Below are 15,652 nucleotides of genomic sequence, written 5' to 3'. Positions count from 1 at the left end.
ATTTTTATCATTAATATTAATAAATTCTTCATTTATTTATTCTTTTAATATTACATTTTTTTATTTTTAATATAAATTTTTTTAACAGAAATTATAAGAGTTCAAAATTACTAAAAATATCTTAAAATTATAACAAAAGTACATAAATACATAATGGAGATTAATATAAAAAAAATTATAAAAACATGTTTTTAGGTTATTTGTATATTTATAGACTAGTTTAAAAATAATTTTGTCAAGCACTTTTAATTCAATAATATATCTTATCAGTTATTTTAGTCAATCATGTTTTTCAAAATTAAAAACTAAGAATTAAAATGATTGATAATTTCATGAGTTAAAATGATATTTTTAACTCGGTATTAAATCAATTGGTACTTAAAATTTTAGAGACTAATTTAATATATTACTCGAACGTAAGGTTTGATTCAAAAGAGACATAGAAAGAAATTTTAATGAAAGGGAGAAATAACTTCTTTAGTTCACAAGGGGAAAGTAGGAAAAATTATTAGGTAATCTCAGTCCAAAGTCCAAGTGTTAATGGTCCTAGCTAATCTAGTGATCTTTTTGTGATATGTATTTAAAATTTTCAATTTATCAAAAAGCATCAATTTTTTTATAATTACCAAAAACCATTAATAACACACTATGTTACATGTCATGAAGAAATTAGTTGAGATCATAATGATCTCAAATTATCTAATAATTTCTAAGAGAATGTAAGAGGGAAAATAAAAATATTTCTTATTGTATACTTCAGAATAATTTAGTCCAATTAATATACAAGTTTCTAATTCTGGGAAAAGTCAAATTTTGTGTGGATAGATTTTAACCCTCCCCTTCTCTCCAAAATTTTGATTCCTATAATAAAACTTAATTTCACTTTATTCAACAACTAAAAAATTTATGGAACTTCTACCTTTGCAAGGTTACATACAGGAAGCATGAATTTGAACTTTTTATGAGAAGATCTTACAGTTGAGTGAGTTCTCATTGATTTTGTTTTAATAAATCTGAACCTGTAATTTATTTTTCTCTAAATACGGCAAGGTTTGTAATCCAGGCTAGTTTTTGTCATAAAAAAGATGTTGTAGAGGACCCAACATATATGCTTTGTAATCTATAAAAACAAACCCAAAACACATACTCCTATACAAGGCTCAACATAAGAAGGATCCCTGCAAACAATCCAACAGGATGTATTAACCAGGTCTTCACAAAGCATCGTTATAGTGCATTCATAATGTCAAGTAGGATTTTCTTAGCAATTCAAAAAGTACATTATTTTAATGCCAAATTATAAATTGATTTGATGTCTATATAAACTTAGGTTGCATGGACTTGTGCTCGCATGTACTTGTTATTTTTCTGAAACATGACCTTGATTTTGTTTAGTGATGCAGCAACATCCGTCATATTCATTCTTTCTTCAGGCAAATCTGCACAACAATTCAGGGCTATTCTATAAATAGATGATATAGATGATATTATGTCATCAGCACTGTGTTCTTCATCCTCTAACAAATTGGAATCCACAACTTGAGTATTGGCATGGGGTAATGATTCACTAATCCAACCTTTTATGCTCAATCCTTCAACAAACATTTCATCTGTTGGCTTCTTTCTTGAGAATGTTTCCATCAACAAAATCCCAAAACTGTACACATCTCCTTTTGTAGAAATAGTCCCCTTGGATCCAAACTCTGCATGCCAATCCAACGTTGATAAATTAAAAACGTATTTTAGAGAAAATGAAACTTTAAATAAAAACCACTTTTAATAAAAGGACAGAAAGTTAATAGAAAATTATGTACTGATGTAGGATAATTACCTGGTGCAATGTAGCCAAATGTAGCCATGGTCTTGGTATACTCTTGGGATTGTCCTTCATCAAGAAGTTTGGCAATGCCTAAGTCACTAACATGTGCAACCATATCTTCATCCAATAAGACATTACTAGGCTTTACATCACAATGAACCACAGTTGGCGAAGCACCATGATGCATATATTCCAATGCAGAAGCCACATCTATCATTATATTTAGCCTTTGCAAGAAGTCTAAATAATAGTTATGAGAATACAACCATCTTTCAAGGTTGCCATTGGACATGAATTCCATTACTAAAAGCTTGTAATCAGAATTTGAGCAACTACAAATGATCTTGATGAGATTTCGGTGTCGCAGATTCCGCATTACTTCACATTCTACACTAAAGCTCCTTGATCCCAATTCAAGGTCCAAATTAAATAATTTGACTGCAACAACCATCCTATTTGGAAGTATACCTTTGAACACAGAGCCAAAACTACCCTTACCAAGCAAATTACTCTCATCAAATCCATTGGTTGCCCGTGAAAGTTCATTGTAGGAAATTGTTCTTGTTGCTAATACAGTTGATGAACTGACTTCAGCAGGATCACCACCACCATGCTTTTTTCTTCGACTCTTTTTCAGAAGGAACACACATAAAACAACCAAAATGGTTGACAACATTACAGGCAATATGCATTTGATGAAAAACATATGTGCATTTGACCTTTTTCTCTTCATTAATTCACTGCATGGGGGGACTTGTAACCGTGCATTTCCACAAAGTGCTTTATTGAATATGAAAGATTGAGCTGTGAAATTTTTGAAAGCTCCACCGTTGGGAATCTCACCTTCTAACATGTTATAAGAAAGATTGATAAATTTGAGATCACGAATTGACTCCAAGGATTTTGGAATCATGTCAACCAAATAGTTTTGGGATAAGTCCAAGTATGTCAAACTTATCAAACTACCAAATGAATCAGGAATGCTCCCCTCCAATTTATTATGTGCTAAGTTGAGAATTTGCAAATTTTGCAATCCTGTCATGGCCCGTGGAATGCTTCCTGAAATCTGATTCTTTGATAGATCCAAAAATATAACAGCCTTTAAATTCCCAACATCAAGAGGAAGAAATCCAGTTAAAGCATTGTCAGATAAGTTTAGTTCCAAAATGTCTCTGAGACTCCAAAGAGAAGAGGAAACTTTATTCAGTCTATTTGAGTTCAAGTAGAGCTTTCTTAGAGAAGTAAGATTACCAAAGCATGTTGGGATCATTCCTGAAATTTGCTTATTTTCAGTTATGACCAACTCACTCAGCCGGTTGATTGCACAAAGCTCATCAATGATGGTTCCTTGTAGTTGGTTGTTTCCAAGTCTCAGATATTGAAGAGACTGCAAATTACTTATTGTAGTTGGAATTGTTCCGCTCAAATCATTGTGGTACAAACTTAGTGCGAACAAGTTGCTTAAATTTCCAATTTCCGATGGAATTTTGCCATCAATTTTGCACTCATCTGCCATGAACTGTTCCAAATTCGACATGTTTCCAATTGATATGGGAAGGCTTCCATGCATTGGATTCCCTGATATTTGAAGATAATTCAAAGAACTAAGGAAGCTTAATTCAATAGTGGAAGCATCAGTAGTTAAATTATTGAATGCCACATCCAAACACTGAAGGTATCTCAAATTCCCAAGTGAACAAGGTATGACTCCATCGAACTTATTAAACTTCAAATCCACATAGTTAAGCTTAGAAGCATTGGATAAGCTACTTGGAATATTTCCACAAAGTTTGTTTTCAAGCAAGTATAGTTCTTGTAAGTTTTCTAGGCCAATGTGTAATGGAAGAAATCCTGAGAGAGAATTATGTTCCAAAGACAAGTAAGTTAATGATGACATGTTAAAGATATTTGAGGGAATAGATCCATTTAAATGGTTACTTCCCAAAGTTAAATTCGCAAGCATAGGAAGATCACCAATCTCCTTGGGTATAGAGCCTGAAAGAACGTAAATTTTCATCAACGAACAATAACATAGATCACACATGTGTGTGTGTGTGAGATGCATTATTTCAATAACATAGATCATATTAATAAACAAAACATGAGATGGTCGATATTATTTCAAACCTACGTAGCACTTTAAGTATTTTAATGAAATTCAAAAGACAAAATTATTAAGATATACTACTAGATATATGGAAAGAATGGTATACCTGTGAAGCAGTTATCACCCAAGTATAATTCTTCAAGCAATGTACAATTGCCAATAGATCTTGGAATGCTTCCCTTAAATTGATTATTATCCAAAGACAATATTTGTAGGAATGGAAGCTGATTAAACATCTCTTCTGTTAGGCTACCGTTTAACTTGTTTTTTTGCAGGCTGAGTACTCTCATGGAAGATATGTTAAAAAGAGATAATGGGATTTCTCCTATAAAATTATATGGATCAAATTAGAATGCTTGATAGAAATAGTATTCTGTTAAATAATTGTTGACGTCTTATTGAACAAATTTGTCTTGATTTTTATATGTCATAATAAATTTCAAAATGCATTATCTTTTAGGATTGGCTGGTTCAAATAAAGTGGACGGTTATAGCAAAATTTGTGGAAATTTTTCTAAAAGAATCACATTTTTTTTTAAAAAAAAATTGCATAAAAGTTCACAAGAAAAATCTTCAGGTTCATATTATACCAACATGAGGATATAAAAGTCATAGAAAAATATGTTTGAAAATTGAAAAAAATAGTTTAATATTATAAAAAAATCAATTAATTAGTGAAATAGTTAATGTATATGTGTTAATAAACCAACAAGAGTTGAAGTTATAAAAAAACAAAAACTTAAAAGTGTAATATTAACATAAAATTATCTAACCGTAAAAGAAACATAAAATTATCTATGATAATAATAATACAACAACGCCTTATCCCACTAGGTGGGGTCGACTACATGGATCATAATAATAATTATAATAAAGGAAATAGCTTAAGATTATCTTCTTTATGCTCTTTCAATAACTAAAAGTTAAGTTGAAAATTAAAATTGTGTGATCATTCAATGACTAAAAATTTGCAAATCAAAAGTCTTCATGATCTTTCAATGACTTAAAATCATTGATAATTGAAAAATAAACAACTTTATTAGTATTTATATATGTTTTTAAAATACTTAAAATATTATAAATAATTGAATAATAAATAAATTTAAAGAATATTTTAAAAAAATTATAAAAAATATTATTAATATCAACTAAAATTATTTATATATTTTTTAATAATTATATATGCATATATAAAATATTTTTGTAAGAAGCTTCGCCTCTGCTCACATGTTTGATATTTTTTAGAAAATAAAAAATATATCTACTCTTTAATTTATCTGAAAATGTAAAATTACAAAGAAAAAATAGGGAAAATATAATTATTAGATTGAATAAAAGAGGAGTATTAGTAACATTTTTAATTAATTATTTCTGTCGCACTATTGACTAAAATTATTAAAACTATAAAGCTATTAGTGAGATTCATTAAGAAAAATTAAAGTAACATTTCTACAATTTTATAATTTCTAATAAATTTTTAGTTAATAATAAAGAGTGAGACTTTTACCATTCAATATGTGGGATTTTTATTAACAGGATTGAAACTTAATAATATTGAATGCATATGTCTTCTATTATATATAATTGTAAAGCAAAGAATTAAATGAAGATATATACAAGGATCCCCATACCTTCCAAGTTGTTCTCATCAAGATAAATGGAGTTTAGCACAGGTAAGTTTCCAATGTCAGCAGGTATGCTTCCTCTGCCGAACCTGTTCTGTGATAATTCCACATCTGTCAACACTTTGCACTCATTCCACATATATGGCAATTTACCCGATAACTGGTTGAAACCTAAGTAAAGTATTTGGATATTTGGAAGTCCTTGGCACAAATTTGATGGAAGACTTCCAGATAAATTGCTGGAGCCAAGTTCAATATCTTGCAGCATTGAGTTATTGAAGATTGTTGATGGTATGGAGCCACCAAGTGGATTATCTCCAAGATACATTATTTCTAATTGTGGAAGTTCACCAATCTCACTTGGAATGCCTCCTTTATTTTCGCAAACAAAACGAGTGAGAAAAAAAAAGTCATTGATGCATGTAGAGAGAAAGTTCCATATACTATAAATTGTTAAAGCAATTGACTCTTGGATAAAAAACAAGGGTAGAGAGAACGTGCGAAAACAAAACCAAACCAAATTATGGGACCAAGACCTTCCATTTAATAGGGTCTAGGCAGAGTAGATGAATGTACCATGCAATGTTACTTCGCAAATCGCAATCAAATAATTTTTTTCTTTTAAAAATTGAACCCATGACTTCATGTTGCAAGGAAGCACCATGATCGAGATTAGTGGCGGATCTTGTCCAAAAAATTTTTAACCATCATGAATGATGTTGTGTGATTAATATGTAACTAGCTTTATCTAATAAGATATAAGGTTTTGTTGTTATATTGAAGGCAAAAGACAAAATTTTTGGAGGCTAGGGCTGCCTCCACTCCTATGAAACTCTGTCATTAATAAGATCCGTCATTTTGGAGGCTAGACTCACCATGAATAAATAATAGGAAAATGGTAAACATACATCTCATTTTTAAGGATAAATTATTGGGTAGTTCATGATTATTATGTGTTCATGATTTCAATTAATTTTTATTATTTTTATACAGCATGAATTTTAATTTTTTAATATATAAGAAAAAATTAATAATACTTATTTATATGTTATATAAATATTAATGATGACCATAAGTGTCTATTTTTTTTTTCTTTTTTAGAGTGTATGGGTCAAACGAACTTAGAAATACAAAGAAAATTTAAATAAACAAATAATAAAAAGTGATAAATGAGATGATACAAAAATGAAAAAAATAAAAAAGAAATAGAAGAAAAAAAATAATATGCAAAAATAACCTATAATATTAGAGATTGAAAATTTGTTGCTATTGGTGTAAAAAGCCATTTTTGAGAGAGCAATAAGATAATATACTAAGTAAGGACAGAGCTGTCATCTGCTGGCTTTTGGAGGATCTTGGAACTAAAATTCATCCACTAACCTAGCATGCATGTTGCAAGTTGCAAGTTGCAATGTTTGAGGAACCAATACAGAATGGACAAAGAATGAAGTGAAAACTACAGTCATTATTTGTAGATGCCCCATAAAAAATGTTTAAATACATTACCTGAAAGAGAGTTATAGGATAAACTTATTCCTTCGAGGGAAGAGAGGTTAGAAACAGTTCTAGGAATGGTCCCTGAAAGACGGTTTGAATACATTGATAAAACCCTCAATTGGGTCATTTTGCCTACTTCAGGTGGAATGGTTCCTTGAATGAAATTGTTGCCCCAATCCATGATCTCTAGCATTGTAAGATTGGAAATAGATTTTGGAATAAAACCACCAAAGTCATTATTTCCAAGGTTTAAATATCTGAGTGTAGATAATCCTCCAATCCATTCTGAAACATTTCCACTAAATTCATTGTAGCTCAAGTTGAGAAACTTCAACCTATGCAATTGGACTAATTCCTCTGGCAACTGACCATGGAATTTGTTTCCGCCAAGGTCAAGTTTATTAAGGAAGGTAAGGTTTCCCAAGTGAGAGGGCATGATGCCACTAAGAGACATGTCGCCAAGATTCAATGTCCTTACCCTTCCATGGTAAGCATCACAAGTGACACCAACCCAATTGCATACAGAAGTGGTGGCAGACCAATTATGAGTGAGGAAATTGTGAGGGTCTCTAGTGATTGAAGATTTGAGAGCAAGAAGTGCAAGTTTATCTGTGGTGAAGTTGGTTCCACTAAGGGCTAATGTTAAGGCCATTAAGCACTGGAATGAAAATGTGAAAACCCTGAAGCTGAAGCAAAGTAGCTTCTCCATGTTTTGAAGTTGGATGCATCTCAGAACGGCCCTAAAGGAAGAGTACTTTTATATCAATCTTGATTAGAATCAAGTCAATAATTTTCGGCATCCATACATGAATTCGTGTGAAAAGGTTGAAAGGCAAGTTCAAGGAAAGTGCATATATGAATGAATTTCAAATTCAAGATTAAGAATTTTTCAGAAAGATTTGATGGGACTTAAATGCCTAGTATTTTAACTCCGTAGAATACTTTATTATGTAGTTTTTGTACTCTAAGTTGTTATACAAGATAAATGAGTTTTAATCTATAAATACAAAATAAATTGATATATTGGATGGTATCACTAGTTGGCAAAATTTTGCTATAAAAAATTTAACACAATCGTATATTTAAAATTCAAACTCAAAGCATTTTAATTAAGTTAAAATAATTTTATATTAATTAATTCATGTATTTAATGATGTATTTAAATCTACAAATTTAATATACATAATTAGATTTGTGAAAAAAATATTAATGTTCAAAATGATTTTAATGACAATCTATCCAAAGACAAGACAACAGATTAACAGCTCATGCTTCCATGTTTGAAGGAAAAATCACATCAGTATTTCACTATTTGTAATTTGTATAGAGTAAGAGTATTTTCCAAATCAATTTAAAATTAGTTTGAAACTAGATTTTGGTATTTTATTTGTTGAATTTGGTTTATAAATTAAATGAGTTAATTAGACTTAAATTATTATGTGTAGTTTAGCTCATCCATTATTGTCTTTCATCCAGTCACATTCATTAGAGGATACCGTGCTCCACAAAAAATCAAGAAAGGGGTTGGCATGTGCCTGTTAAGTCGTTGTTCCATAGTGCATGTTGGGTATCACAAAGCCCATACGAGGTAAGCAGTGCCTCCATTTTTTCCAATGAGACGAGCACTGAGTTTACATGCTGTATGGAAAGTTGCTGTCACTTTAACAAAAATTTCTACTGTAGTTACTTTTTGGACTGTATAAGGAGGTGGAGCAAGCAATAAGTCAAGTTCAATGAAGAGGTAGTAGACTAGACTCACTAAACTTTTCAAAAGTGATTACTACTAGTTAGAGTATTACACTGTTGCTGTCCAATACCCAAACTATACCCACTAGCTTTCGGAAATAATATAAATATAGCATAATCAGAACGCGTTTATCGTGGAAATGTGAATTCAATACCCAATTGAGCGTGGACTGAACTGATACCATGACTAAGACATCCATTATTGGCTACGAGTGGTTGTGGTTTTTCAAATTTCAACTCATGAGTACTTTGTTAATACCAATATTCGTGTAAAACTAAAATCAACACACCAGCGTTCAATGCGTGTGGGGACTCAATTGTATTTCTGGCGGGAAATTTTGCGACCCAAATGCTCATAGAGTACGCTCACAAAAATAAATTTTAAATTATAAAGTAGTGAAATGACGTGGATTGTATTAAGTTATGTTATAAATATTTTCCTAATATATTTTGATTGTGTTTTTATTTATTTGTATTTTTTTAGAAATGTGATAATTCACTCTTTATGTGTTTTTTATATTTGAATCGTATGATCATCTCAAACCTCGTATTAGTGAAAGTAATGATTAGGTGAATTACGGAAACTATGTAAGAGAAGAGTTTGTTAAAACACAATATTATAATAAGATGTGACATTGAAACATAAGTTTATATATTAATTTTACACAAAGTCTTGAATAACATTGCTTTGAATCAAAATTATTTTATTATTTATTTGAACACATTCATAATGTTAGAAAAATGAATATGAAGATTTTATTATTTTGAAATATTGTTATTTAAATTTTATATTTTTATATTTTTATTATTAATACATGTATACATGAAATAGAGAATATCGCATAATAAACATAAATAAAAACACTCATGTTGAGTATCGATCTCCCCAATATAACCAAAAACATTGCGTTTTGTGTCCTTCGATAGTTTTGACTTTTACCCAACTCACCACCTTCGTCACTCCATCTAAGTACGGTCATCATCACCATCTTCATGTTCAGAATTTTCTGTTTTTGGACTCTTTTTTACTTGAACTTTTTTGGGTTTTAGTTATTTAGATAACAAGAGTCATGAACCACGACGATGATGTTGTGATCGATATTGAGGCGATACTGGAGGGGACAGAGCCGCACGTAACAAAAGAGTGTTGCATCTACAAAGTGCCCTTTCATATTCGCAGACTCAGAGAAGATGCCTACACTCCAAAGGTTGTTTCTATAGGCCCTTTCAACCACAACCGCCATGTTCACCTCCAAAACATGGAAAAACACAAACTCATGTACTGCAAGGCATTTCTTAAACGAACCAAAACAAGTTCGGACAGCTGGATGAGCTACATAGAAGGGGTGGAGCCCAAATTTCGTCGCTGTTATTCAGAAACCCTTGAGTTCAGGAAGAAAGAACTGGTCAAGATCATCTTTGTGGATTCCGGTTTTATACTCGAGCTCTTTTGGAGATCTTGTTCTGAATGGTCGCCAGAGGACACGTTTCTTTCAACACCTTGGTTGTCCAATAATATGAGAAAAAACCTTTTTTTCGTTCTTGAGGATCTCTACAATATGTCCTTCACTGGCTCATCTAATATCCCTCCATTTGCAAGGCTTACGTTTTGCTATTTTGGCTATTACAATGGATGCGGTTTGAGTTTTGATAATATTAGCATAAATCACTTCACCGATCCGATTAGAACTTTTAACTTACAACATCCTCGAGAAAGACGACCACCTAGGACTGCTGGATTGGTGGAACATCTTCCTAGTGCTGCTGAGTTATTAGATGCAGGAGTGAGGCTTAAGGTAAGCACCACGAGTAACTGCTTACTAGACTTGTCATTTTCAGGACAGGATCTTGAAATCCCCCAGTTGCTGGTGTCTGATTCCACCGAATTCATGTTTTGCAATATGATGGCTTTAGAGTTGTGTCACTATCCTTACGAAGCTTACATAACAGACTATGTGAGTATCTTGGATTTCCTGATAAACACGAGCAAAGATGTGGATATACTGGTTCGAAAGAAAGTACTGGTTAATTGGCTAGGAGATACTGATTCTGTGGCTAACATGTTTAACGGTCTTTTGAAAAACAATATTCATTCAAGATTTAATTCCCATTACTCTGAAATCTGCCAAGACTTGAATGCTTTGTGTAGAAATCCTTGGCATAATTTGAAGTCGACTTTAAGGCGTGATTATTGCAAAACTCCTTGGCAAACTGCTGCTACCATTGCTGGAATTGTTCTCCTTATTCTCTCTTTAGTTCAAACTATTTGTTCTGTCTTGCAAGTAATACAACAATAGAATATCTGGCCTCCTCCCTGGTAAATTCAGTTGCTGTTATTTTCTTCTTCTTCTTATTATTATGTAAAGGCTTAATTACTATGATTTTTTCATTATTTTATTTTCAATTTCTACTACTTTCCTTCCTCCTTTTTTTTTTCTTTTTCTTTTAACGCCTTTAATTTTATTTTCTCTCTTTTTTTAATAATGTCATTCTCTCTCTCTCTCCCCCCTTCCTTTGTTGCTCAATTATTGAGAACTCAGTTGTCCTTTTTGTTTTGTTTGATTCGACTTTTTGCTGCCAATTACTAATGTAATGTCCTTTTTGATTTTTTATGTTTATTGTGTATGGGCGACAATTATGTAGTATCAATCTTAAGTTGTGTTGTGATAAAAAAAAAATCTTAAGTGTTATTATGTTCATACGGGTTTATTTGTAAATATTTTAATTTATATTACAGTAAAAAATTATTACAAACTTAATTGTTTATTTTAAATTATTAATTATCAACAAATTAATAGATATTTCATTCTGATAAAATGATTATTTAAAAATACTATATAATTTATTTTATTCACCACACATCCAAAATTAATTTTAATTATAAATTTTCATATAACATTTTTGTGAAAATTATTTTTCTAATATCTATTATCCAAACATAAATTATACTATTTTAAACTCATATTTACTTCTTTTTTTACTGCAACTCATATTTACTTAAAACCCATTATATGAAAATTATTTGATTTAAAACCAATTCTACAAATACATCTAAATGCACATGAAAGAAATTGCATGGAAAACAACTATTTTTAGCTTGTCAAATGCATAAAGGTCTTTTAAAAAAAATGCAAAAGCTGATCGTAGTAACTCTCCACTATTTTTATCTCAAAGTCTAGAATGGAAAATATGCGTGGCTCCGTTATCGAAAAAAAGAATGGGAAATATTTACGGTAACAAACCTTAAAAGACTCTGATAAGGCCTAAATCATGTGTTTCAACCTCTTATTACATCTAACGATGCAAAAGTAGAACTCGTTTAATTTCACTAAAATATTTTAACCTAATAACCAAGTTAAAAATTAAAAGTTATAGTTTTTATTTAAATAAGTAAAACTCACGTTTTGTAAGTGTAACGTTAATAAATTGTGAATAATTCATATATGTATAGGTATCAAAATTTAATCCAGACTGTGACCACTCATCGGATCCTATATTAAGCAAAAAAAGTTTGTTTTGATTGCTTCGGCTTTTCCTGACTTGTAAGATGGGGTAAATGATGTAGGCGCCCCGTACATAAATCCTCGGGCTCACACTCACGCGCAAATATTAAAGAACAAATAATTTTGTCTAGAAACGAAATTAAAATAAAAGGATTAATCGGTAGTATAAATATTTTGAGAGGTGAAAAATTATGTTGTTTAATATTTTTCTACATTTTCTTATGATTATATAATAAATATTTTTTCTTTTTAATTTTTTTAATTAATATTCTAAAGACACAATGCAGATACTACTTATTAACAAGATTCTTAAAATGATACAAATCATTTAATAAATCCAAACCAAGAAACATAAAAACTATTGACCAAATGCAGCAATTTAAACAAAGAAACACACAGACTCAACAATGTCCAATTTAGAAAAGGGAAAATGGTCCAATATGATTTAATAAACTCTTGCATAAGGGAAGAGTTGGTTTTTTTTCCTCCGTGAAGTAAAGACTCAATTAAAAAAATATGATTTATCTCACTTATTTAAGTAGAAAATAGATAAATTAGGGTGAGAGAGACTCATTTGTGAGAAAAAACATTTATAAAACATTGAGAGAGAAAAGAGAAAAAATTATTGTGATTTTCACATATTCATTAAAGAGCATTTTTCAAATTTTACCTACGGATTCTTTAATATGGATTATTCGTGGTTTTTATCCTTGTATTAAAGAATTTTTTATATTAAACAAATTGTGTCTCTTGTGTGCTCTTGATTTCTATTTTACATTCTATATTTTATTGATACTTCTCACATATTTTTGTAAGTTTAAGGAAATTTATTTCCGTTTCCTATTGCCTATTATTCTACTATGGAGTTTTGTTATTGTGTTGACATATTTTTCCTATGAGAATGGTATTGGAGTCTCATTTGACTTGGTAATTGGTTTAGATGAGTAAGATGGTGGCAATGGATCCTAATCCCTCTGATCTCTTGTATCAAAAATTTTCTGGGTGGTACATCCAGGTGACGTGTCCCATTAGTGAAACGACGGTGTAAGTACCTAGAACATGTGAACTCTAATGACTACCATGAAATATTCATGAATGATAATGACTTTCACTCGAGTAGGAGACTATCATGTGGAAGAGATTCACATTTGAGAGAGAGATTGTTGAATTATAAATATGAGGTAAAGTAGAAATAAAAAAGTTAATCACCATATAAATGAGGAGAAAACTCATAAACCTGAGTCTTAAGATTTTAAATTAAAATATTATATTAAATTTTCTTATGTGATTACTCATGACTTGTTAGTGTAAATTTTCTTAATATTTGCTCTCCTTAATTTCCCAATAATTGATATCAGAGTCAAGTCTAACTTGATGACAGATTCGTATAAGTAAAATGACAATAATAGATGTTGATTGAAGACACAAAAGATAACATAAAAAAAAAATCTAATTTTGAGCGAATAACTTCCATCGAAAGGAAAGGAAGATTATAATAATAAAGACTACGAGAGATGAATGAGAAATCTGTGTAATTTTTTAATTGGTGGGACAATTTATATATATGGTAGGACAAGAATTGTGACAATGAAACGTGAATAAGTCATAATCAATAAATAAATGAAGAGAAATATAAAATAAAGTAAAAGTTGACCGTAGAACATTATAATAATACAAATGAATAAACCAATCCAAACGACAAACCACAACAACTATTGATCAAATGCAGCAATTCAAAAAAAGAAAACACACAAACTCAACATGTTCCATATAATATCCTAGAACTTGGACTTTAAATTAGCAACAACATCTTTGTCCACTTGAAAAGCCTTGACAAGAACATCACTGGCAATGTCTGGCGTGGCCCCGAATATAGCATTAGCGATAGTTATAACCCCAGGGTTTTGGCTGCTGAGAGCTGCAACGGCAACCGCATTGCCATAACCCACATTTCTCTGGTAGTGCACAAGTCCCACAGGGAAGACAAACACATCACCCTTTTGCAGCACTTTGGTAACATGACGGTTTCCAGGATTTGATGTCACAAAACCAACTTCAAGTGTGCCTTGGATCACGTTGAGGATTTCGGTGGCACGAGGGTGAGTGTGAGGAGGGTTTGTGCCCCACGGTGCATAGTCAATGCGGGCAAGTGAAATGCCTAAAGTGTTTAGTCCTGGTAGCTGTGAAACTGTAACTGGAGTCACCTTGGATCCTACTGGGTTTGATGTGTTTCCCTCTATGTCAAGTCCTCTGAAGAAGAAGTCATTAGCCTCTACTAGTGTAGGGTCTTTGCAAGAGAATCCATTTACTAGTACTGCCACGGTTGAATGACATACACAAATAAAATAACCAGTAAGAATTATGAACTTGAATACTTATGATTTCAGCAATATATTTTTTAAAACATACCCTTAATCATACATGGTCTATGGTTCATGTGATATTTACCGAATAACTAGCTAGGTCCATTTATTATTTAGTAAATCACACATGTAAAAAAATGTGTTTAAAATCCAACACTCAAGTGTCTGATGCATATTGTAAACTTATACCTTGACTTTTGGTGTCTGCCACACAGAAATCCTGAAGTGGACTGTGATCAGCTTCCAAGGCTAGAGTGAAGGTGAGAGCCAAGAGGCAAAAGAAGTGTACACGAGTTACCATATTGATGATTTTAGGGGTTTTCTCTAATAGACAACCGTAATGGGAAGGAACTCGATCGAAGATATATCGTTGATGTTTTCTTTCTGAATTCTGATATATGATGCATTGCAAGAATCAGGGATTGTTTGCCATATTTATATAGGGGGGACATGCATAATTAAATAGAAGAAAACAATTTTTGCCGCTCAAAAGAGGCTTGAAATAGTCATCATGATGGTTTTAGTTATTTTTGTTCATGCAGGTAGTGCAGATTATAAATATATGTACGTGCCGGCTGCCTATGATCCAGATATTTTATACGCTTGCATGTATCAATATATATTACTAACATCAATCCGAACATGACATATGGAATTCATCCCAGGAGTGTGCACGCTTTTAATTTATGTAGAGGGCCGGGTTTCATTTTAATATATGATGATGATAATCAAAATCAATTTTTCATAATCATGAAGATAATTTGCTACATAGGTAGCTTATTGTCGTTGGGAGTGGGAATTAATTGTTGCCCTAAGTCATCTAAATTCGTGATAATTATGAATTGTATTATGATGGTGCGTGTTTCGATATATCAAAATACTTTCACACCTCTTAAAAATTAAGATGAAGAATAATTTATAAACACATTTCTTTCTTAATTTATTAAGATGTTTTTTTAAGAATAAATGGGTCACTTATGAGATTTAAACTA

General features: G+C 31.2%; 3 protein-coding genes across 3 annotated transcripts; 1 reads left to right on the top strand and 2 right to left on the bottom strand.

Annotated features, from left to right (window-relative positions):
- Positions 1–934: 934 nt before the first annotated feature.
- LOC100784397 (probable LRR receptor-like serine/threonine-protein kinase At3g47570) lies at positions 935–7,924 on the bottom strand. The gene is made up of 5 exons (XM_003524058.5): positions 7,058–7,924; positions 5,558–5,923; positions 4,033–4,251; positions 1,832–3,814; positions 935–1,703 (listed from the first exon to the last, which is right to left on the bottom strand). Exons 1-5 carry the CDS (start codon positions 7,755–7,757, stop codon positions 1,327–1,329), a joined length of 3,645 nt encoding a protein of 1,214 aa, XP_003524106.1. The 5' UTR covers positions 7,758–7,924; the 3' UTR covers positions 935–1,326.
- A 1,629-nt stretch (positions 7,925–9,553) lies between these two features.
- Positions 9,554–11,186, top strand: LOC102668861 (UPF0481 protein At3g47200). Its single transcript, XM_041015451.1, has one exon. It carries the CDS (start codon positions 9,865–9,867, stop codon positions 11,089–11,091), a length of 1,227 nt encoding a protein of 408 aa, XP_040871385.1. The 5' UTR covers positions 9,554–9,864; the 3' UTR covers positions 11,092–11,186.
- Positions 11,187–13,935: 2,749 nt separating this feature from the next.
- On the bottom strand, positions 13,936–15,222 carry LOC100783871 (putative germin-like protein 2-1). Its single transcript, XM_006579971.4, has 2 exons — positions 14,850–15,222; positions 13,936–14,611 (listed from the first exon to the last, which is right to left on the bottom strand). The coding sequence occupies exons 1-2, from the start codon at positions 14,959–14,961 to the stop codon at positions 14,076–14,078; spliced, it is 648 nt and encodes a 215-aa protein (XP_006580034.1). The 5' UTR covers positions 14,962–15,222; the 3' UTR covers positions 13,936–14,075.
- Between the last annotated feature and the right edge of the window lie 430 nt (positions 15,223–15,652).

The sequence above is a fragment of the Glycine max genome, chromosome 5 (assembly GCF_000004515.6).
Source record: "Glycine max cultivar Williams 82 chromosome 5, Glycine_max_v4.0, whole genome shotgun sequence".
Lineage (NCBI taxonomy): Eukaryota > Viridiplantae > Streptophyta > Magnoliopsida > Fabales > Fabaceae > Glycine > Glycine max.
Note: the sequence above shows the minus strand (reverse complement) of the source record. Positions and strands in the feature narration are given on the sequence as shown.

Excerpts from the sequence above, each read along its gene's own strand:
- LOC100784397 (XM_003524058.5), bottom strand. The coding sequence starts at position 7,757 with ATGGAGAAGCTACTTTGCTTCAGCTTCAGGGTTTTCACATTTTCATTC. Across the intron at positions 3,815-4,032 it reads GGGTGATAACTGCTTCACAG|GCTCTATACCCAAGGAGATT; the intron begins GTATACCATTCT and ends ACGTTCTTTCAG. Across the intron at positions 1,704-1,831 it reads ATTTGGCTACATTGCACCAG|AGTTTGGATCCAAGGGGACT; the intron begins GTAATTATCCTA and ends ATTGGCATGCAG.
- LOC102668861 (XM_041015451.1), top strand. The coding sequence starts at position 9,865 with ATGAACCACGACGATGATGTTGTGATCGATATTGAGGCGATACTGGAG.
- LOC100783871 (XM_006579971.4), bottom strand. The coding sequence starts at position 14,961 with ATGGTAACTCGTGTACACTTCTTTTGCCTCTTGGCTCTCACCTTCACT. Across the intron at positions 14,612-14,849 it reads GGCAGACACCAAAAGTCAAG|TACTAGTAAATGGATTCTCT; the intron begins GTATAAGTTTAC and ends CAACCGTGGCAG.